The following is a 22,864-nucleotide window of genomic DNA, read 5'->3' as shown; positions in this document are numbered from 1 at the left end:
GCCGCGGGACAACCGTACGCCGAAGGACTGAGATCAGTCCGTTTCCCCTACGCCATTCGACCCGCATTTACGTGCCGGGCAGTGTGTTAGGCGTGGGGGACACCGCGACAGGCCAAAGAAACCCTCCCCTTGGCGATCAGGACTTCCCTGCTGGGCTGCATTGGTGGTTCTCGCTTAAGTAGCAACATCCAGCGCAGTGCCTGGCATATAGTGGGCGCTCAATAAATGCCCGTGGGACGAAGGGCAGGCAGTGCACAATGTGTAACTGTTCCTCGCCCGCATGCCCCATTGGGGGCGCGCCCCGAGGGCCCTAATTAACAGCCTCTCCTTACGAGCACGCGCGTTCCTCATCGTGCGTACAGTACGAGAGCTCGGGCCCCCACTGCGCACGCACCTACAAAAGTGAAACCCTTAAACGCGGCCGGCCTTCGCTTTGCGCACGCGCCTTTTGAGGGAGCTGCCCGGAGAGGTGGCGGCGAGTTTCCCGCCAGGCCAGGGGGCGTGGCGCCACGCGCAGCTTGATGACGACATTTCGGCGCCGGAAGCCAAATGGTAGCCACAGTCCCTGAGATGAGGGGCGCTTTAGAGTCCACAGGTGAGTGGCGGGAGCCGCGCGCATGACGGTCCCGGCAGCCTCTCTGAACTTCTTCCGAAGCTGTCTCCGTTCCTCCGCGAGCCCTGGGCCGGGCCTCGGCGTCTCTGCCCCGGCCCGGCCGGCGGAGGAGCCTAGGGCCTGGGCTGCGCCTTCATGCCACCTTCCCGCGCGGCTCACACATCCCGTCCCGGTGGGTGCTCGGTTAACGTTCGTTGAACGAGTTGGAGGATGGAAAGATTCGAGTTAAAGTTGAGCCTTGGACTCAACAAACCGTGTAGAAGGAAGAGCTGGGTGTGGGTCCCAGCCCGAGCCTTCCTCGATGTGTGGCTCGAATTTTCCGAGCCTCAGTTTCCTCATCTGTGGTATGGGGATCCCGATGCTACTTCACAGGACAGTTATGAGCAACAAATGGGAGCATGCTCTGCTTCTCAGAGCAGCTAGAGGGTATCCTTGGCAGTAGCGTGATTTGCTTGGCATGATCAGCGATGACTGAGGGCTGCCGCTCTCAGAGGAAACCCCCAAACAAGGTCCGAAGCAGCTCCTGGAGAAAGTGGTTGTTGAAGTGGTGGGATGAATCAAACGCTTGGTGCACAGCACTGAAGGGTGTGATGGGGGAAGCCTGGCCAAGGCAGGGTCAGTGTGTAAGAGACACTGCCCTCCCTTGGAAAGACCCCTACTTTGGCCCCTCTGGCATTCCTTCAGTCCCTGCCTATACAAACTTCCTCTGAGCAAGGAGGTGCTGTCCCCTCATCTCTAAAGCTCTGCCCTTTGCAAACAATTCAGGATTTTATGCTGCTTTGATCATTTAAGTCTTCGTTAAAACTGAAACTGATAGCTAGTTGAAAAAAAGAAACTTGGAGATGTTTATATTGCCAAATGGCAGATATGTCAACCTCTCAATTGCCTACACAGCCTCCTTGCACCCAACCTCTCCATACACATTAAGTTGTCAGTTGCCACCTCAGTGCCCTTACCCAAGCTGTGGGAAAAGCTGTGCCAGGAAAGCCATCAGTAGCCTATCATTAGGACTAAGCATGCTTCCTCTGCTCAGTCCAAGGCTGAAATCAAAGTATTGGCCAGCTTTGCTCTTACCTAGATGCTCTGGAGAAGATCTGCTTCCAAACTTATTCAGGTTGCTGTCAGAATCTAATTCTTTGGAGTTGAAGATCTAAGGTCCCTGTTTCCTTGCTGGCTGTCAGCCAAGACTGCTCTGTATGTTATGGTCCACCAACTTGAGACTGTAAATTGTATCTGCAAAATCCTCTCACAGCAGTACCTAGATGACTATTTGAATAACCAGGGATGGGCACTTGGAGGGCTATCTTTAGAATTCTGCCTACCCTTGAGAATTAAATGAAAAATATATGGAGATCCCCTAGAACCAGGTCTGGTACATAGCAAGTGCTATACAAATGTTACCACGTGTTACCAAGGTTCACCACCACAAACTTGCCTCTGAAGCTGGCCCCTGTGGACTGCATGAGAATGGCATTTCTAAAATACATGGGATGTGGCAATGCAGTGTGTTTTGAGTTATACAAATGTTCTCCTGGGCATTGTGAAACGCTACAGTATTCTGTTGTTTGGCATATGTTGAGATTTCATATTTGCTTTTCCACAGTGGTTTCCTAGGACAGCCATTTTCAACTCTCCACGGGAGGTTACCATGGCATTCCCTCACCTGCAACAGCCCAGCTTCCTACTGGTAAATATCAACTCCCCGTGTGAGTGTCAGTACTACCCTGAGAACTGAGGGACATGAGGGATCCTTTCACTGACTTTAAGAACTCTCCAGTGGTTGTTTTAGGGGGCATATGATGGAAATTGCACTGGATTCGAGGTTGAAATCCTTAGGCTTGACTCTGCCTCTGCAGGACCTTGGGTTCACTCAACCACTGAGCCCTCATTTTTTCATCTACAAGGCCTGTTATTTCAAATAGCATTTTCTCTGCTTCCCAGGGTATGGGAAGGAGCAACTGAAAAAGATGTACCTTCGAATTTTTATGTCTTGTAAATCATTACACAAAAGTGTAATAATCATAACTGTCATTAGTGAAAGATGGAGGGATACTGCTCTGCTGAGAGCAACCAGGATTGCACTTTAGATATTAAACATGAGTCCTGGCTGGTGTGGCTAAGTGGTTAGAGCGTCAGCCCACACACCAAATGGTCACGGGTTCGATTCCCAGTCAAGGGTGCATACCTGGGTTGCAGGTTTGATCCCCAGCCCTGGTTGGGGCAGGTACGGGAGGCAACCAATGTGTCTCTCTCAAATCGATGTTTCTCCTCACCGCCCCCCCATTCCTTCCTCCCTTCCACTCTAAAAATCAATGGAAAAAATGTCCTCAGGTGAGAAGTAACAGAAAAAAATTGTATATGTGTGTGTATATATATGTTAAACATGATGCTGAGAAGTTAAGCATGAGACAAATATCAGTGGTGAGAGTTTCAAATTTCAGTTCCCAGAAGACACTTGACATAAACATTTATGTGGAAGGACATTCTTCCGTGGTGCACCCTCTAGAGCCAACAGATCCAACCCATGGCCTAAGCAGCCCAAGTCTTCACATCTGACTAGGCCCCGTGGACTCCACCCTTGTTTGGAGGTGGACAAGGCCTTCAATATTGTTGGGCAAAGCCCTCTTCATTGAAACTCTGGCATTTCCCTTATCTTCATCCATTTGTGCTGAGGCTTCTTTTCTTTGTGTAGTCGGGATACACATACCGAATAACCTCAGGTAGATTTCCCTAATTCTTGTTCTGAATGCTTTCTGGTCTTTCCATTGCCTTCATGATTAGTGTTAGCACTTGGCTGAAGCCATTTATGGATTTTAACCTGCCTGTTTCTTAAGGTTACGAAGGTTCATTAGGTTCATTATCTACTGAATAAAGGACATTTTGGTTAAGGGCTTAAATGGCAACAAATAACACCCTCATTTTATTGGGCATTCTTACTGACGATCACAGTGGTGTAAATCATGGGTGGACAGTCATGTAGAGAACTTACAGGTCACTGCATACACACTTGGTGAACACTGTGTGGTCTGTGAGGGGAGCTGTACTCAATCCGCGTCTCTCCTAGATGTGGGGCTGACCCCCTGCTTCCAGATCAGGCAGAAGTCAATTTTATTTTGATAATGTACAATTCTTTGAGGTAACTGGGGATGCTAGCAGAGGGTGCTGGGAAGCAAGCCTGATAGTTACTGGTCTGTAGAGCATGGTACCTCAGCTTCTCTTCTAGTAGCATCCTTTAGGTCACTGACATATGCATGACCTAATGTATGAGGTACTAGGGAATCAGGTTGGTGGTGTGTATGTCACTTCTGCCTATCACTTGGATTTCTTTTTTGACTTGAGCTGGAATATCATCAAAAGCTGCAAAGCGAGTATGCTCATGATATTTTTCGGTTTCTCCTAGGCTAGCCTGAAAGCTGACTCTATAAATAAGCCCTTTGCACAACGGTGCCAAGACTTGGTTAAAGTCATTGAGGATTTTCCAGCAAAGGTACAGCTCTACTAGCATCTCTTTGGGGCATGTGTTATACTATCCTTGAAAAATGTTCTTACAGGCCCTGGTTCCCATGTCTGAGCACTGCCCTGCACAGAGGCATGTGACTGTCAGATTTTTGGACACATTTAAACGTGAACATGTAGACCAGGAGTTTTTGACCGTGGATGCTTCTGTCTCACATGGGATGCCTTGCAATGTCCAGGGACATTTTTAGTTGTCACAATGGGGTGGTGCCACTGGCATCAAGTGGTAGAGGCCAGGCATGCTGGTAAACCATCCTATAATGCATAGGACAGCCCCCACAACAGAGAAGTGTTCAGCTGAAAATGTCAACAGTGCCAAAGTTACGAAACCCTGATGTAAATACTGAAAATGTGTATTTACATCACACCCAGAATTGTCAAGTAGTAAATGAGATAAGTTCAAGAAGTTGACCTGGACAAGGAGTTACTACCAAATGGCAGTAAGTCTTTTTCAAGGGCTCACTTTGAGAAAGAATATTGCCACCCTTTTTAATAAAGCTGTCTTCAGATCAGAAGTTTAAAACCTTTTAAATAGGGTGACTAATTTAACTGGCCCAGATATAAAACAGTACTGCTTGATATGCCACATAACAACAATGAAAGAAGACAAAGCTGCTGCTCCTATTGGCACTGTTGTGTCAGGGTTCCTGTGGGTTCTGGGCTGGTCCTCTGGGCCTTTGAAACAGGGAGTGACATCCTCAGAGCTCAGGTCCAGCTATGGAAGTGGGCAGCATGTGGTGCAGTATTGGAGCTGACACGCAGCCCATCAGTGGGCACTGGTCCTCAGCAAGCCTACCTAAAGCCTCACCCGCACACTGTTTCAGGAGCTGCATGCCATATTCCCATGGCTGGTAGAGAGCATTTTTGGCAGCTTGGATGGTGTTCTCATCGGCTGGAACCTCCGCTGCTTACAGGGACGTGTGAGCCCTGTAGAATACAGCATTGCGATGGAATTTCTAGACCCTGGGTAGGTAGGTTTGTCACCTGAGGAGCTGGATGTTTCCTCCGGTGATCCCATTTTTATATTGCTGTATTTTTCAAAGTTAAGAAACAAATCAAGATGGTTTGCAGTTCATTTGCCTTGTCTTTGTTGTTCATGTTCAGTGGCCCAATGATGAAGTTGGTTTATAAACTTCAAGCTGAAGACTATAAGTTTGACTTTCCTGTTTCCTACCTGCCTGTAAGTAAGCCATGGTGGTGAAAGCTGTGGTTGGAGCAGAGAGCCCCAAACAGTGGCTGCAGTGGTGGTGGTTGGGCAGGGGCTCAGGGGCTGTCACAGTGGGCAGGAGAATGCCATGGTGTCTGTTTAGGGCCAAGAAAGCATCACAAATTGGAACTTCAAAGGTGTTTTTTTTTTTAAAGATCATTCCAAACTCTGCCAATGGTGAAGGCACCATGCTGCCTGGTTTGTTCCTGGCTATATGGTAGACAGGGCCATGTGATTGGCTACAAAGGGTAACTTGCTCAGTGGGTATGAAAAGTAGAGATGGGATTCATCAAGTGACTGGCTGGGCTCACAAATGTGCACAGCTGCTGCCCTTGCTGTTTGTGGGTCTTTATGAGGATAATATGAGAGATTTTAAATGAAGGCTCTTTTGCTCAAGTGCTATGCAGAGGGCAGTACTGTTCCCACAAGCAACGCTCCTCAGCAGCCTTCCCAAACAACTGCACCACATGGGGCACTGAACCAGAGCCTGCCTGCGAGCCGGCCTCTCTCTCTCCACAGGGCCCTGTGAAGGCATCCATCCAGGAGCACGTACTCCCTGATAGCCCTCTGTACCACAATAAGGTCCAGTTCCCTGCCACCGGGGGCCTTGGCCTGAACCTGGCCCTCAGTATCCTTTGCTGGCCCCATGGGTAGGGAGGCTGGGGGTGGCCAGCACAGTGTGGGGTTGGTGAGGGGAGCAGGTGGCCCAACAACCCTACCGTTTTTCCCCTGATGCTGCCTTCAGATCCGTTTGAGTATTATATGTTCTTTTTCGCTTTGAGCCTCATCACTCAAAAGGTATGGAAGAGATTCCTCTGAACAGTTTGCTTTACTGGAGACCCTTGCGAAGGGTGGTGGCTGGAGCCCTGGGCTCTTGTTTTCACACAACGGGGAGCTTGGGATTTGCCTGGGAGCCAGCTGCCAGCCTTTCTCTGTCTTCCATTTCTCCTTTTCCCTTCCTGCCTCATTTCCCTGGGTCTTTCTTTCCTTTCTCCTCCAGCCTTTGTCCTTCAGGCTGTCCTCACTTAGGGCAACAGACTGGTGGGCAGATTTAACAGGTGATGTGGGGTGATCTAGGCACCTCAAGTGACAGGGGGCTTCCCACAGGAGGTACTTGCTAGACAGGGCAGGGTGGAGGGCTCACATGCAGAGTAGGACTGAGAGTTTAGTCAGGCTGTCTGTGATGGGAGCTTTTTTCCTGGCACCACCCTCGATGCTCTTTGGCTGGCCTCAGGGTAGCAGCCCACATCCCAAGGCTTTTATGTGATTGCTGGGGTCAGCAGCCTGGGGCGGTGCCCAAAGCCACACACTAACTCAAGTTTTATTTCCTAGCCACTCCCTGGGGCCCTCCATGTTCGTACTTCAGACTGCGCCTATTTCATCCTGGTGGACAGGTACCTATCGTGGTTCCTGCCCACAGAAGGCAGCGTGCTCCCCCCACTCTCATCCAGTCCCGGGGGGCCCAGCCCCTCACCAGCTCCCAGGTAAGGCTCTCCGGCTACCCTGGCCCTTCTACAAAGGAGTGGCCTGGTCTGAGCTTTGCTTATGGGACAATGGTGCCACTCTTTGTCCAAGGCTCCCCAGTTTTTCTTATGCCTGAGATTCCCCTACCCCAGCTGCCATAGCACAGACTAGAGGGCAGGGTTGGAGAGGGTGTCTGTTTTTGTTTTCAGTGGCCATCCCTGACATGGTCAGGTCCTGTGGCTGCATGGCTCTGCTATGGAAAGAGGCTGTGTTCTGCCCATAGCATCCCTCCCCACGTGCAGTATCCATGCCCTACACTGAGGCGGTGAACAGGGTGGTGGGAGGCTCGAAGCCAAGAGCCAGTTGATGGCGTGATGACACTGGGCTGATGGTTCTGGAGAGAGAGGACTTGTAGGCAGGCCACAGAAAGGTTGCCCCATGGACGAATAAGACTGCAGTTGTGCATCACACACTGCCAAGTGGTTCTCTGGGCCTGGTTTTGTTTGCTTGCTTATACATATTTAAGACTTATAAAAAAGTTGCTACGCGTAACAGACCCTCTGCCCAGATTTCTGAATTGTTTTTATCCTCTGTATGTTTTTCTGGGTCCTTTAAGCAGGTTATAGACATGATGCCCATTATCTCTTAATATTTCAGAGTGTATTTTCTACTAGCCAGTGCACTCTCCTTCATAACCAGAGCACTTCTATCCCAATCAGGGAGCAGGTATTGCTACAAGGCCGCTATCTAATCCTCAGGCCCCATTCAGGCTTTACCAGCTACTCCATTAATGGCCGTTACCTGGCTAGGATTCAGTGCAAGGTCACTTACTGCATACAGTGGTCTCTCTAGTCCCCTCCAGTCTGCAATTGGATCTCAGTCTTTCCCGACCTTAACACCTTTGAAGCAGGCAGTCTAGGTGTGTGCAGAATGCCCTTGACCTGGGTTCTCAGGCATTCACTTGTGATTAGGACCAGGTTGGGCATTGTTTGGTAGGAGCTCTGCAGCGGTGACCCATGGTGTCCATGTGCTCCATTACAGGTGACATTAGCTTGATCACTACTAGGCTAAGGGGGTATTGGCTATGTTTTCCTGCTGTAAAGTTAAATAAGTACTTTGTGCCTAAATTAATTAACAAGGGGAATTTAATGGGAAGATATACTGAGATTATACAGTTAGCATCCCTTGGTGATCCTTGGTCAAATCAATTATTAATAAGATGGTTGCCAAGCAGTGATTTTTAAAATTTCATCACTTCTGTGTTCTCTTTCCATTTACTTATTTGTATATATCAACATGGACTAGGGAGTTGTCGTATGATTCAACAGGTTGTAATTGTTATTGTGGTCATTGATTTTGATGTCCAGGTTGCCCCTGGTTATGCCAGCAGGAGCACCTAATGAAGGCCTGTTTCTGTGTCTTCCTCAGGACACCAACCATGCCTTTTGCTTCCTATGGCCTCCACCACACCAGTCTCCTGAAGCGACACATCTCTCATCAGACGTCTGTGAACGCAGACCCTGCCTCCCATGAGATCTGGAGGTCGGAAACTCTACTTCAGGTGAGAACCGAAGCGGCTCTTCTCTGCTTCCATTTCAAAAGAAACTGCATACCATGGGGCAGAGGCCTAAAGACTGCCCACGAGCTGGGTGGTGCTTCTAAATTGTCAGTATTTTCCTTCTGTGACATTTAGAAAACAGATGGGAAGAAATTTACTCACCTGTCTAACCTATATCTCATTGGTAGTGTTTTTATCCCATGATTCCCTATGTAGAGTTCTGTTTTGTTTTTCTCATGTTGATGTAATCCCTGCCCAGTCTTGTAGTTTCTAGTAGATCTGTGTAAATGCTTTCACCACCCCACCCCATCTCTCTGACCCGTTCACATATGGTTAGCAATGTTTCCTGTGATCGCTGTCATGTGGATATTAAACCCTGCCCCAGCTACATTTTTATGATGCTGAATAGAGAGGGATTTCAAAGCCTTCACCTTGGTCAGCAGGCAGCCCCTGACCCTTCTATGTCAGGGATCCACATGGGAGGTGGCAGTGCCCCTTGTCTGCCCTTGTGTGGCTCCAGCCTCTCCTGCAGGCTTGGTCTGGCTCACTCCCACAGCTCAGCACTGGCCACCTTCCGGGCCTTGCTGTGTCACCTTGGAGAGTGAGGTTCGGCTGGTTCTGACGCAAGATTCTGGGGCTGAGTTGGTAACCACAAACATTGCTTGTTGGCAACCTGGAATGGATAAGATGGGGTTCTGTCCCTCCCACCATGTACATAACTCTTGGCATTTATGTACAAGGCTTACATGTTATTGTCACAGCAGCACTGGGAGGTGGGACATCTGGAATCATCTTCCTTGTTCACTGAGGAGCCTGGTGCTTCAGATGGCTCCCAGCTAAGTGGGCTCTGGGCTCTGCCGGCCCGTGAGGAGGGCAGGTGACCAAGGAATGGACTTATAGGACAGAACTGGAGGGTTATTTCTTGGACTGAAATGCTAGTGTGTTTTTTTTAAAAAAAACTTTCTGAATTGTGGTAAAATGCACATAACATACAATTTTAACCATCTTAACCATTTTAAAGTATATTTACATTGTTATAATTGATCTCTAGAACTTTTTTATCTTGTAATACTGAAACTCTGTACCCATTAATCATTAATTCCTCATTTCTCCCTCTCTCCAGCCCCTGACAACCACCATGCTACTTTATTTTTATGAATTTGACCTACTCTAGGTGCCTATATAAGTGGAATCATATGGTATTTTTCTTTGTATGATTGACTGACTTCATTTAGCATAGTGAATCTTCAAGGTTCATTCATATTATAAAATGTGTCAGAATTTCCTCCACTTTTAAAACTTAATAATATTTTGTTGTATGTAAAGATCACATTTTGTTTGTCCATTCATCTGTCGATGGACACTTGATTTACTTCCAACTTTTGGCTACTGTGAACAGTGCTGCTATGAGCAAATATCTCTCCAAGACCCTGCTTTCAATTCATTTGAGTATATACCCATAAGTGGAATTGCTGGACTATATAGTAATTGTTTAATTTTTTGAAAAACAGCCATACTGTTTTCCACAGTGGCTGCACCATTTTACATTCCCACCAGCAGTGCACAGGGGTTCCAGTTATTCCATATCCTCTCCAACGCTCATTATTTTCTGTTTTTTTATGATAGCCATCCTAATGGATATGAGGTGGTATCTCATTGTAATTTTGATTTGTTGCCCTAATGATTAGTGGTATTGACCATCTTTTCATGTCCTATGGCTATTTGTCTATCTTTGGAGAAATGTCTATTTAAGTCCGTTGCCCATTTTTTAATTGGGTTGTTTTCTTGTTGAGTTTAAGGCACTCTTTATATATTTTGAGTATTATCCCTTATCAGAACATGAATTGCAAATACTTTCCTCCATTCTTTGAGTTGCTCTTTCACTCTGTCAGTGATATCTTTTGATGCACAAAAGTTTTTCATTTTCATGAAGTCCAGTATCTGTTTTTCCTTTGTTGCCTGTGCTTTTGAAGCCATGAATAAGAAATGATTGCCAAATTCCATGTCACGACGGTTTCTCCCCGTGCTTGCTTCTAAGAATTTTATCGTTTTAGCCCTTACATTTAGGTCTATGATCCATTTTTGAGTGATTTTTTTGTTTATGGTGTAAGGTAAGGGTCCACCTTCATTCATTTGCATGTGGATATCCTGCTTTCCCAGCAGCATTTGTTGAAAAGACTATCTTTTCCCCCATTGAATGGTTTTGACACTCGTACTAATTCATTTGACCAGCTAATGCTCTTTTGCAGGTTTTTGTTGAAATGTGGCTTCATCATTATTCCTTGGAGATGTATCAAAAAATGCAGTCCCCTCATGCCAAGGTATGTTGCCACAGTTTTCTTTCCACCTCCTGCTCTGGTTCTGGTGTGCCTGGCCAACCTGCTACTTCTTGTCTTTGATGTCAGTTAGTTTTCAAGAGCTGGATGGTGGGAAATAGAAACCCACCACCACCCCTCACTGAGATGCTGAACAGCAGGTGGGGTTTGTTCTGAGGACTAGAAGCCTGTCCTCTCTGGGATCCTCCCAACCTTCTTCCAAAGTCCCCTTTCTGGCAGCAGGAACAGATAAGGTAGTGGTGCTCATGCTGTGGGCGCAGGGGACCCGCTAATGCTTCTGAGAGTCATATCTGGGTCTGTCCCCTCTACCATCACAGCGCCTCCTGCTTTCCTGCTGAGGGGGTGCCTGAGAGACCCTGACCATCTTGGTTCTCCACCTCCTCCTGAGCATTGGCAGGCTTTGTGGTGGGTAGGGTCTGATGCCCTCCTGCATGTGGCCTGGCCTATTTCCTCCTCCTCCTCTCCTTGCCCCCTTCTTTTGCTGGGCGGCATACTTGTGTGCAAAGGTGTGGAGGTAGCTAAGACCCTGGTACCCTCCTGGGGTTGCTGTCCCCAGGACCCATAGCCCACTGGACTCGTTGGGATGGAACAGTTCTGTTCAGTTAGTAAGATGGGCACTTAGTTTCATTCTCCGTGAGACTGCAGTACATGGCTCCTCTGTACCAGGTTGCTTCTTAGATTTTGCTTCCGTCACTGCCAGACAAAATTCTCATAAGCTTCCTTAAGAATTAAGGATCTATGGTTTTTTTAAAAATGGAAAATGGCAATCTGTAACTTCCACTCTGTAATTCTGGAAAGAAGTGGGGGTTCTGCTCCTGCTTCAGAGTCTCAGCAACCAGTTCTGTGCTCTGCTGTGTGGAGGGTTGGGGTGCAGCCCTCCCACTGCCGCTCTTTTAAAGTGCAGAGCACCCAAAATCTCTTTCCTTGGTGTCACACAGGAGGAGGAGGAGAAGGAGAACAGGGGACTCCATCCTGGGCTGGGCCTTTCACATCACAAAGCTCTTGCACTGCTCTTCCTGCTTCCAGAGTGGACTCTGCATGTTCTTGACTGGTGCACGGTGGTCGGGGGGCCAGGCTTCCTTGTGGGGTCCTGGTAGGCTCGCTTAGCCCCTGTGCATGTGATTTGATCTTGCAGAGGCAGAGGCTACTTCGCTGCATTGCCTTCCTCGTCTGCTTGTTCTGTCTTTCGAGCTGGTGGAAGCATGCCTGCTTTAATTTTTAGCAGATATGCGAGGCAGAAAGGCCTTTCTGGTCTGAGTCCACATGGGGAAGGGGCAATAGCCTGTCCCTGGCAGGGTAGGAGGGCCTTCCCCTTCTCTCCGCATTTGCTTCCTCTTGGCCAGACCACAGGGTGGGTTAATGCTGCTCAGAATGGCTGGCGAGGGCCAAGGATCATTCCCACCAGGGGTCAGAGAGGTCTGCCCTTTGCCCCCTATTGAGGCAGAAAAACAAAACCTGAAAAAACTGGGTATGTAGGAAGCCGGGAAAGACAGCTGTGGAGGGAGGTCTGCTTCATCCGAGGCCCCTTATCATTTATCCAGGCCCATGCTGCACCGCACCATACGGAAATCCTTGTGAGTCCTGGTTTTAGGGAAGCAGGAAGTGTAGCTCCTAGAAATCCCCCAGTGTGTCCGTGGCTGGGTTGGGTGCAGAGTGCATGCTTGCTCGCTGGAGGCCCAGCCTCCACTCCACTCAGCTTGCTGAGTGAGGCTTCTGGAAGGGTGTAAGGATGGCCACAGCCCTGCAGGCTGGTATAGGGCTGCCCTGTGTCCCCACAGGCCAGGACAGGAATCCAGCAGGAAAACTGTGTGCTCTGATTCTTCACTGAGAGCTGCAGCTGAGCCCAAGGTCTGGCCTGGAGGAAGGCTGTGAGTGGCCAACATCTCCTTGCTCTGCTCATTCTCACCCCTGCTCTGCGTGTCTCTGCTGTGCCTATCTCCTTGGAGTCTGGCATACTCATTCTGACCTCCTGTGTGAAGCATGCAGCTCAGGCAGGAGGCATGGCCCTCGCAGGGCAGGATATGTGCCTCGACTGGCTGTGGGCTGTGCTTGGCTGATGGAGTGCTGCTTTAGCAGGCTTGATGCTGCAGGGAGGTAGGGCGGAAGGTCCTGGGGGTGGGGCCAGGCTGCGTTTGAACTCAGCTGTCATCCCCAGTGTCCCAGGCTTAGGATTCCAGCTGCCTGTGGGAGTATGTGACCATGGCCAGATTCTTGCCATTGGAACTGTTGAAAAGCTCTGTATCTGGAGAGTTGGGATTTCCAGTGAGGTAGAAGCTGGTCTTCCCAGAATTAGAACCGAGGAGTATTTGCATCTCCTTTAACCATTTCCAGAATGTTGAATGTGAAGGGTGTTTGATGAGGCCTAATAGGCTGAGCCTATGCTCACCTCTGCTGCCTTTAGGAACCCGCCTTCATTAGTACAGAACACTGATTGGATCTTAGACCCATAGGAATTGTGCTGGTAAATTTTTCCTCAGGACAACTGAGGGAAGTCCAGTAAATTACTTATTTTTATTTTCTCGGCAGAGAGGCCTCCATCTAGAACTGGATCCTAAAAAATTTATTTCCTGAGCCTCTGGCCTTCAGGGCCTTGGTTGTTGGCACCTGGGCTACTAGTGGGCTACAGTGTGCATGTACGGTGCCATCAGGGTCAGGGGAGAGCGGGGCCCTCAGAAAAGAAAGTGAGTCAGGGAACTGGAGAGGCCTTCAGGCCCCAGTGACATGGAGGGGGCCTCCCAGCAATCTAGAGGGCCCTCTGCCTGGCAGGTGCCGCTGGGAGGGGCTCGGTCTGGGTTGCTGTAAGGGTGGTCTCACTGGCCTGAGGTTGCTGGGCCGTGATTATTAGGATTGTCACTGACGTGCTTTTGTTTTTGTTTTTTGTTTTTTTTTCTCTCTTATTTCTGGGCTCTCACTTTTTTCTTTCTTTCCCCACTCTCCCCTTCCCCTCCTCCCCTTCCTCTGCCCTGTCTGGCTTCTGTGTTTTGTTGTCTCAGCTGGAGGTTCTGCACTACCGACTCAGTGTCTCCAGCGCCCTTCACAGCCCTGCCCAACCCAGCCTCCAGGCCCTCCACGCCTACCAAGTACTGGCTGCTCTTGATCTGTTCCATTTCACCCCTGCCCTGTGGTGTAAGCCACAGCACTCATGTCAGTGCAGTGGTAAAGCGAGGGCATGGCTGGGGGCCTGCCGGGGGTGATACAGAGACCCGTTCCACACACAGCGAGGCCCTAGGGGTCAGGGATGTGGGTGGCCTGGCCCTTCAGCCTGGCCTGGCCTCCAGGTTTGGAGACTAGCCATGGTTTGGCATGTGCGGCCATGTAGCAGGAAGTGAGGCACATGATCCCTGCTGACTATGGGGTCATCAAATTCTGGCCAAGCCTCAAGCCAGCTGAGGTGTCACAAGTTCTTGGGTGTTGTGGGGGCTCTGTTCTTGGCCCTGGTTTGAGGGAGCAAAATATTTCTGCTTTTGCCGTAGCCCAACTCACCCTGCAGTTCAAGCCTGGCACTCAGGAAGTGACTGAGGACACAGAGGCCCATGGGTTTGTGGGTGGTACAGTTCTGCTGACCTGAGCCTGTGTATGAGGCAGAGGGGCAGGAAAACTTTGGGCTTGTTCCTCCAGTCTGGAGATGCTGCCTGTTCCTGGGTGACCCAGGACCCGGCCTTCTACAAGCCCAGTCTCTTATGGACTCATGTAGTCCTCCAAAGGTGGACAAGAATGAGCTGTGACCTCATGGAGATTGTGGTCTGCTTAGGCAGAAGTGAACAGTGTGATAGATTGGAGGTCAGCAAAGTTTAGTTCAGCCCTGTAGGTTGTTTCAGGGCTGACAGTCTCATAGTTCACTGATTTATGAGATGAGGCTGGAAGTCTGGGTGAAACAGCTGAATGGTGTATCTCGAGCCATGCTCACAACCAGGGACCTGTCCATTTCACTGTCCATGGGAACACACGACATTGAATTTGAACACAAGGTGAAAAGTCTTGTTTTGCTGGGATGCAATGGTTAGCACGCAGCACAGATTGGGGTTTCTGCTCAGAAGCAGCAGCTGCAGTGAGGAGGGAAGGGAATGTTCCAGAAGGTTCAGTAAGGGCCAGCTGGGCACAGAAGTTGGTACTGTTCCAGCCTTAGTCTCGACTAAGAACAGGGTCCCTGGAGAAACATTTGGCTGCATTCACTCCACAGCAGGAGGGCCGAGAGCCCTGGCATGGTCTTTGGAAAAGTGACCTTACAAGGTGGAGGAGGCCACCTGCAGCTGTAGCCAGAGATTCCTGTGGGGCTTTGGCTCAGGAGGGTGTGCAGCTGGAAGAAAAGATTGGCTTGACAAATCTAGAGGGAACATAGCCGATGGGGTTACAGTGATTGCTGGGGGCCTGTGGCAGGGAGCCTGGCTCTCCAGAAATACCAGGAAGGATGGGTCAAGATGGGACAGGGGATCCCAGTCCCCCTGTCCATGCATGGCCAGGTAAGGGTGAGGGGCCAGGAATGAGAAAGGGGAGGGCTCTCAGCAGGAAGTTATGGCCTGACATTGATGCCCTTCTAATCTTTTGTTATTAAAATAGCCCATGCTTTTTTCTTCAGGACAATACAGATTCATTGCATAAAGACTTAAAAATGCAGATAAGCAAAAGAAAGTTATCTTAGTACCATAGTGCCATCCCTAGATGTAGTGACCTGTAGGGTGTGTCACCTGGGCCTGTGGAGGCATTTCCATGACTGGGAGAACTGCATGGATGGTGCTGTGGGCAGAGCCCAACAGGCTGGCTTCCTCAGCCCATGAGAGGTCTACATCCTGGGGTGTGCCAGGAGGTGTGGCTTGCCCCAGCCTCAGCACTGCTCTGGGTTGGGATGAGGGTGCCAAGAGCTCTTCCAAGTTTTTTGAGGCCCTAGAGAGCTGGGGATGAGTGTGAGGAGAGGAGCACGTCATTCTGGACAGCCAGAGTGTGGGGGATGGGGGCAGTGGGTCCTGCCTTACCATGTGTCCTCAGGGGGCTCCACCCTGCACTCATCCCTGAACAGCTGGCAAACAGGGTTTCCTCTCTCGTCTGGCTCTCAAAGATCCTGTAAAGACTCTGAATCCAAAGTCCAGCTCACAAGTTGAGGGTGTTTTTGTCTTTGGGGTTGTGCTGACCAGTAGGTCCATTAGCAGTGGAGGGAGGGATGTAGGAGGGGGAGCAGGTAGAAGGGAGGGGTTGCAGCAGAAAGAAGAACTGGGGAGTGGTTCACCTGGAAAGGGGAAGCTATGGGCCGCAGTGGCCTGTCTGCATTCACCTGGGAGGCAGGGGAAGTTCCTGAATCCAGATCCCAGGTGGGTTGCCAGCTGCCCCCCCCCCCCATCCTGTGGCTGGCCAGGAAGTGAGGACCCCTGACGACCTGAATGCACAGCAATGACAAGTCACCCATAGAAGTTTCAAAAAAGAGGTTTGAAACGTGTAGGGAAGCACTTGGCCAATTAGTTTGTTTCAGCAGCTGTCCCAGGGTACACCGTGCAGGCTTCACCACTCTTAGCTGGTCTCAGACTCTGCAGTGCCAGGGTTATTAGCAGGTGGCAGGCATGGGTGGGGCCCCAGCTGGTCCCACTTCCAGCCTGGCCCGTGCATTCTGTGGGGAGAGCAGAGAGATGGGCCCCAGCGGGACATGGTCAGACCTGGGGTTTCTAGCTCAGAAAGACCTGGATCCTGACACTATACCCCTTTCAACCTTAGGAGTCATTCACGCCCACCGAGGAGCATGTGCTGGTGGTGCGCCTGCTGATCAAGCATCTGCACGCCTTTTCCAATAGCCTGAAGCCCGAGCAGGTCTCTCCCTCCGCCCATTCCCATGCCACCAGCCCCCTGGAGGAATTCAAACGGTGGGTACGGGGCTGTGTGCAGGGCTGCTGTGCTTCAGCCTGCCTCCTTGTCCATACACGTGCTGCCCACGATGACCTTTCCCCAGGTCTTGTGGGCCGGGTTAGCAGAGGCATGTGGGGCCCCTGCAGGGTGGGGCAAGTGAGAAATCACCTTGTCCCCTCCTAGTTCTGTCTCCTCACCCCATCCCTGGCCCCAGAGGTAGGTGGGGCATCCAGCTGCTTCTCTGGCTGCCATGGCTTTTCCCTCCAGGCCTGCCCTTTTCAATGGAAAAAGCCAGGCTGCAGTTGGTTAGAGAGTTGTCCTGATATTCCAAGAGCCAGGCTCGCCAGGGAAAGGCCCTGTCTTGCATGCTCTTGTCCCTTCCTCCCGAGTGGCAGACAAAAAGGCCAGTGGGCTAGGAAGGCCTTCACAGCAGAGTGGCTCGGTTGTCACAGGAGACTGGGCTCTATGCTGCCCCCTCCCCTTCCTTAGGCAGGGAAAGGGCTGGGGTGTGAGCCAAGCTGACAAGTGTACAGGAGCCATACTGGACCAGCCACATGTGTGCTGTGTGTCCGTAGTCTCTTCGTCTGAAGACAGGGGCTAAAAATAGGAAGTCTCAGCCCCAGCAGGAGCCCATTGCTGCCCCCCCCCCCCCCCCCCCCCCGAGCCAGTCCTTAAAATGGGAGCTGCTGGACTCGCCTGTGAGGTGACCCAATTCCTTTCCTGTAGGGCCGCTGTCCCGAGGTTTGTCCAGCAGAAGCTCTACCTCTTCCTTCAGCACTGCTTTGGCCACTGGCCCCTGGACGCATCCTTCAGAGCTGTGAGTCGGTCCTGTTATACCTCACTGAGCTGTACTTAGCCCCACTTCTAAAGGGATATTGATAGGGTTAAACATCCTAGGGGTGCACTGAGTCCCTCCTATGTCCTCTCTGGGGAGTGCAGGAAGAAGCCAGAATCTGGTGGCTTCCCTGAGCTGCCTCCTGGACCAGATAGCCCAAGGATCAGGCCCAAAGCTGCTCCCCACAGCCCATTTGTGTGCACACATGTCCCACCAGGTCCTGGAGATGTGGTTAAGCTACCTGCAGCCCTGGAGGTATGCGCCTGAGAAGCAGACTCAGAGCAGTGATGGCCAGGCCCGTTGCGTGTCAGAAAGATGGTGAGCCTGCACCCTGTCTTCCCCCAGGGGACCTGCTTCAGGGCCTAGTAGGGTTCTTCTCCGAGGTACTGCAGAGTAGGAACACAGGCTGCCCCTCCTTGACTCTACTGTGTCTTTCCTGGGCCCTGGGATTGGTTTCCCGCAGAAATAGCAGGTCACCCTCTTCCCCTCTGTCCCCTTGCCATTGTTGTCTCACTCAGATGTATGTTCATGCTCACCCCCAAACCTTCCTAACCCTTCCTCACCAGCTCTTTCAGAGCAGCCACTGCACTTCCTCAACATATCCCAGCTGGCCCTGTGCATCTGATCGCTTCCTCCTGTGCACACACCTCTGGTGCCCTGGCCAACTTGTGTCATGGCGGCCTTGGTCTTCACAGAAAGGCCCTCATTCTGGGGAGGATCCATTGTCCTCAGGGGGCCTAGGTCTTGCCAGTGTTGGTCCTGCCTCCTCCTCTGACACCCCCAGACCTCCTCAGCCACCATTCTTGACACCTCCATGAGGTCATGACTAGGAAGAGGGGACAGGGACACATGCCTCCTTACCCTCTGTGGGAGGCCTGGCCCCTGACTAGCTGCTGGGTCCCCAGGGTGCCCTTTGTGCAGGAGAACCTGTTGATGTACACCAAGCTCTTCGTGGGCTTTCTGAGCCGCGCACTGCGCACTGACCTGGTCAGCCCCAAGAATGCACTTATGGTGTTCCGAGTGGCCAAAGTCTTTTCCCAGCCCAACCTGGCTGAGATGATCCAGAAAGGTAAGTCCTTAGCCAGAGGGACCCCCAGACCCTGTATGTGCCTCATGGGCTTGTGGGGGACCTGGCAAAGGGTGGTGTGGGGAATCTTGGTGCCCAGAGCAAGGTGAATGTCTGAGCTTGGCTGAACCCCGTCTCTCCCGTAGCTCAGCATGCTGGGCTAGGGTCTGTGGCATGCCTAGCAGGAAGGGAAGCAGATCTCTAAGCTGTCTCCCTGGTGACTTGTGGCAGTCTTGGTCCCTGTCCTGCTTTCGTCTTAGCCAGCTTTGTTGGGCGTAAGCTTCTTGTGCTCCCTCTTGGCTAGTGTTGGCCTTCCTGTTGAGATTGGCAGGGGCTCTGGGAACATCAGGACCTGGGCCCCTTCACTGCATGTTCATTGCCGTTTGGGAACCTCAGGAGACACTTAGGGAGCCTGCCAGCGGCAAATAGATATTTTGTGTCCTTGGAAGGCAAAGCCAGACTTGTGTCCTGCCTTCCAGGCGAGCAGCTGTTCCTGGAGCCTGAGCTCGTCATCCCTCACCGCCAGCACCGACTCTTCACGGCTCCCACACTCACCGGCAGCTTCCTGTCGTCTTGGCCACCAGCCGTCACCGACACCTCCTTCAAGGTGAAGAGCCATGTCTACAGCTTGGAAGGCCAGGACTGCAAGTACACCCCGATGTTTGGGCCAGAGGTCCGGACACTGGTGAGTGAGTCTGGGCGCTGCCAGTCACAGGGCCGTCCTGAACCTCTGGGACAGTGAGTCAGGAAGGTGCACACATTTGGGGGCAAAAGAGACAATTAGGTGTTGAGTAGACACTATTACTCCCCCCACCCCTTTATGTTCAGTGAAGGCTAATTTCTTTTCTAATAATAGAGGCAATGTTTGCCCCAGCCGGTTTGACTCAGTCGTTAGAGCATCGGCCTATGGACTAAAGGGTCCCGGGTTCGATTCCGGCCAAGGGCACGTACCTCGGTTGCAGACTCGGCATGTGCGGGAGTCAGCCAGTCGATGTGTCTCTCACGTCAGTGTTCCTCTCTTTTTCCCTCCACTCTCTCTGAAAAGCAATGGGAAGAATATCCTCGGGTGAGGGTAAAAAAAGGGGGGGAGGCAGCGTTTGTTGGGAATTTTCCATATTTAGAACATGCACCTTTGTTTTTGTTTGTTTAACCCTCACCCGAGGATATTCTTTCCATTGCTTTCCAGAGAGAGTGGGAGGGCGGGGCGGGGAGAGAGGAAACATCTATGTGAGAGAGACACATCAGTTGGTTGCCTCCTGCAACCGAGGTACGTGCCCTTGGCTGGAATTGAACCCAGAACCCTTCAGTCCACAGGCTAACGCTCTAGACACTGAGCCAGACTTGCTAGGGCTGCACCTTAGTTTTTTTAAGTCTTTATCACATGGAAGTCACCCCCCCTGGCCCTTGGTAGGCTTCCCCAGGACTACCTGCTGGTCTGTTGGTGGCTGGGTGCCATAAGGCGGCCCCACCAGAGCTCACTGACCTCCCTTCTGCCCCACAGGTCTTGCGCCTGGCTCAGCTCATCACGCAGGCCAAGCAGACAGCCAAGTCTATCTCTGACCAGTGCGGGGAGAGCACAGCCAGTCGCCCCTTTCTGTCATGGCTGGGCTTCTGCCTCTCGGACACAAACAGTTCCTACGCAGCCAACGACCTGGACGACATGGGGCAGGACAGTGTCCGCAAGACAGACGAGTACCTGGAGAAGGCCCTAGAGTACCTGTGCCAGATGTTCCGAGTATGAACCATGAGGTTGTCCCCTCCCCAGATTTGGTCCCATGGCCCTCATGCCACTGCTCAGCCCGGGACCAGCCACGGACCAGATCCAGCACGGGTTGTGCCATACTGGGCTCCTGGGCTCATGTGGGAGATGCAGACCTGTGTCTGCAGTGTTATGTCTGGGTCCCTTCATTGCCACTGTTAGAGGCCCAGTGGTTTGAAGACCAGTTTCCTCCCTTCACCTGGAAACTGAAAGCAGTTTCTCTCTGACAGCTCAGTGAGGCCCAGCTCGCCCAGCTCACACTCGCCTTGGGAACAACTCAGGATGAGAATGGGAAGAAACAGCTCCCAGACTGCATCGTGGGGGAGGACGGACTCATCCTCACACCCCTGGGCCGGTACCAGGTAAGGCCCATGTTCCAGAGGGGCCTGGCTCTCCGGGGCTTTCCAGGCAGCACAGCTAGTGGTCCCTCCAGCCTGTCCCCATTCCTCATAAGCAGAGATGACTTCATTGAGTTGTTTGCAAAGGTGTGTTTTCTGGACTGCTCTTGTGGCCCAGGTCCCATGGGGCTTACCTCTCCTGCTGCTTCTAGATCATCAACGGGCTGCGGAAGTTTGACATCGAGTACCAGGGGGACTCAGAGCTACAGCCCATCCGGAGCTATGAGATTGCCAGCCTGGTCCGCTTGCTCTTCCGGCTGTCCTCCACCATCAACCACAGGGTGAGTGTGGGTGGAAAGGCGGCATCCTCTCCTCAGTGTCCCTTCCATCCTAGAGCCTCAGGGAGAGGCTGGTGGAAAATGTGGCCCCTGTCTGTTGCCCACTCCCCTGTGTCTGTGTTCTAGTTTGCAGGCCAGATGGCAGCCCTGTGTTCCCGGGCTGACTTCCTCGGCAGCTTCTGTAGATACCACCTCATGGAGCCTGGGCTAGCAAACAAACACCTGCTGAGCCCCGTGGGGCAGGGGCGTGTGGTGAACCGTGCCCGGGGCCCCAGACTCAGCCTTCGCTTCCTGGGCAGCTACCGGACGCTGCTGTCGCTGCTGCTGGCCTTCTTTGTGGCCTCTCTGTTCTGCATCGGGCCGCTGCCCTGTGCCCTGCTCCTCGTGCTGGGCTATTTCCTCTACGCTGCAGCCATGACACTGCTGACAGAGCAGGGCAAGCTGCACCAACTCTGAACACAGGCCACCCTCTGTCCCCACATGGCCACTCCCCTGTACCTGGGAGGCCACCTCCAAACCTGAGCCTGGTCACCTTCATGTTTCTAGGGGGCATTTTCCTGTAGCCTCCAAACCATTTGGAAGGGAACCTGAAAGAGAAGGGCACGCAGGCCATGCTTGGCCAGGAAGAGAGCAGCGTCCAGGGGCCTATGAGCTGCGAGGGACAGGGACAGTCCAGGAACCAGCCCCCCCCCTTCCTCCTTCCTCAGTTGGAGGCTTCACAGTAGGATGACCTTTGAGGCTTTTCTCTTTCTTTTCAACTGGTTCAGGACTTAGCCATGTGAAGCCAAGAAGTCAGTGCTTCCCCTGGAGGGCCCTTGGCCTCTGGCCTCACTGTCCTTGAGGTGGGCAGTGTGACATGAGTCTCCTCCCCCTGGGTTACACCAGGGCAGCAGCTCAGCCTCTGGGTCCAGAGAAGAGATTCCTGAGAAAATTAAATGACAATTCTCTGATTCCTAATTTTAAAACTACATTTTGCCACCACACTTGGCAAAGCAAGGGTCATTCTTCATAGTCTCCTCGCGATTGGAAGTCTGGGCCATACAATTCCGCTTTTGAGAGAAGATTCTTCAGGTGCTCAGTGGGACAGTGGCCCCCAAGTCAGCAAGCACCTCAGTCGTGGCCCACGTCACCTTGTCCTATAGGACGGGCTCTTGTCCCCTACTGGCATTGGGGATATGATGGGACCACCGGCTCCATCCTGCCAGCTTCTGGTCTACAACCAAAGATGATCAAAAGCATTTGTACCTGCAATAAAATCAAGTGTGCGAAGGTAGCAACCTTGTGATGCCACTTAAATCTTCAAATTACACAACAATTACATGTTCACTGTCAAAATTCCCCACAGGGTCTCGCACACCTTTCATTGTACAGATGACACCAGAGAGAACAGCTGTTTGAACAGTGATTTAAGCCAAGCCATTTTGGGGGGGGGGGGGGTTCTTGTTTTAAGTTTTCAAACTAGAAGTTGGGCTTTGTATTTTGATGTAAACTCAGTATACTGGTATTTGGCAGCCTCTGACCAAAAATCCAACCAGGCTTGTAACCGACTATGCAGCTAAAGAAACCCATTCTTAACCCTGAATCTTGCAGTGTCTGGGCTCAGCCTGCTGGGTGTCCTGTCATCCCTCACCCAGGCGTCAGTGGATTCACTTCAGCAGCAGACAGGCAGGAATAGACACAAGGGGCCGTGATGGGGACAGTGGGCCCCCAGAGGTTTGGGGATGCAGCCAGCACAGCCCCCAAGCTAGGTCTAGCTTAGACCTTATAAGAATTTGCCTTCTATCCCTCAGCAGGTGAGAGTTGGCTTTAATACAAAAAAAACATGATTCTGGAACATGTTGCACTTTGCCTTCTGGAAGCTCAGAGGGTTACGTGCAGATGGGAACTGAACTGTACACTTAGCCCCACATAAGCATCTCACCAGAAGTGCTCTTGCTGGCCTGAGAGTTAAATGTCCCAAGTTCAGTATTGACAGTTTACAAGAGTTCATTACCAGACTCAGACT

General features: G+C 51.5%; 1 protein-coding gene across 8 annotated transcripts; it reads left to right on the top strand.

Moving 5' to 3' along the window:
- The first annotated feature begins 520 nt into the window (after window positions 1–520).
- SMPD4 (sphingomyelin phosphodiesterase 4) lies at window positions 521–22,167 on the top strand. 8 transcript variants are annotated; one of them, XM_081122734.1, is made up of 20 exons: window positions 521–595; window positions 2,217–2,300; window positions 4,014–4,100; window positions 4,954–5,096; window positions 5,234–5,309; window positions 5,856–5,964; window positions 6,082–6,134; window positions 6,669–6,820; window positions 8,229–8,361; window positions 10,608–10,679; window positions 13,688–13,774; window positions 16,395–16,540; window positions 17,250–17,340; window positions 17,576–17,676; window positions 18,264–18,427; window positions 18,904–19,109; window positions 19,926–20,159; window positions 20,414–20,545; window positions 20,734–20,862; window positions 20,986–22,167. In XM_081122734.1, the coding sequence occupies exons 2-20, from the start codon at window positions 2,262–2,264 to the stop codon at window positions 21,313–21,315; spliced, it is 2,484 nt and encodes an 827-aa protein (XP_080978860.1). In that variant the 5' UTR covers window positions 521–595; window positions 2,217–2,261; the 3' UTR covers window positions 21,316–22,167. The 8 variants fall into 8 exon arrangements, with proteins under 8 accessions (XP_080978860.1, XP_080978864.1, XP_080978862.1 ...); XM_081122732.1 differs by having other exon boundaries at window positions 545–785; window positions 18,904–19,031; XM_081122731.1 differs by having other exon boundaries at window positions 545–785.
- Window positions 22,168–22,864: the final 697 nt, after the last annotated feature.

Source organism: Miniopterus schreibersii (assembly GCF_964146895.1).
Source record: "Miniopterus schreibersii genome assembly, chromosome: 20".
Taxonomy (NCBI): Eukaryota; Metazoa; Chordata; class Mammalia; order Chiroptera; family Miniopteridae; genus Miniopterus; species Miniopterus schreibersii.
The sequence above is the reverse complement of the archived record's forward strand: the minus strand, read 5'-3'. Positions and strand labels throughout refer to the sequence as shown.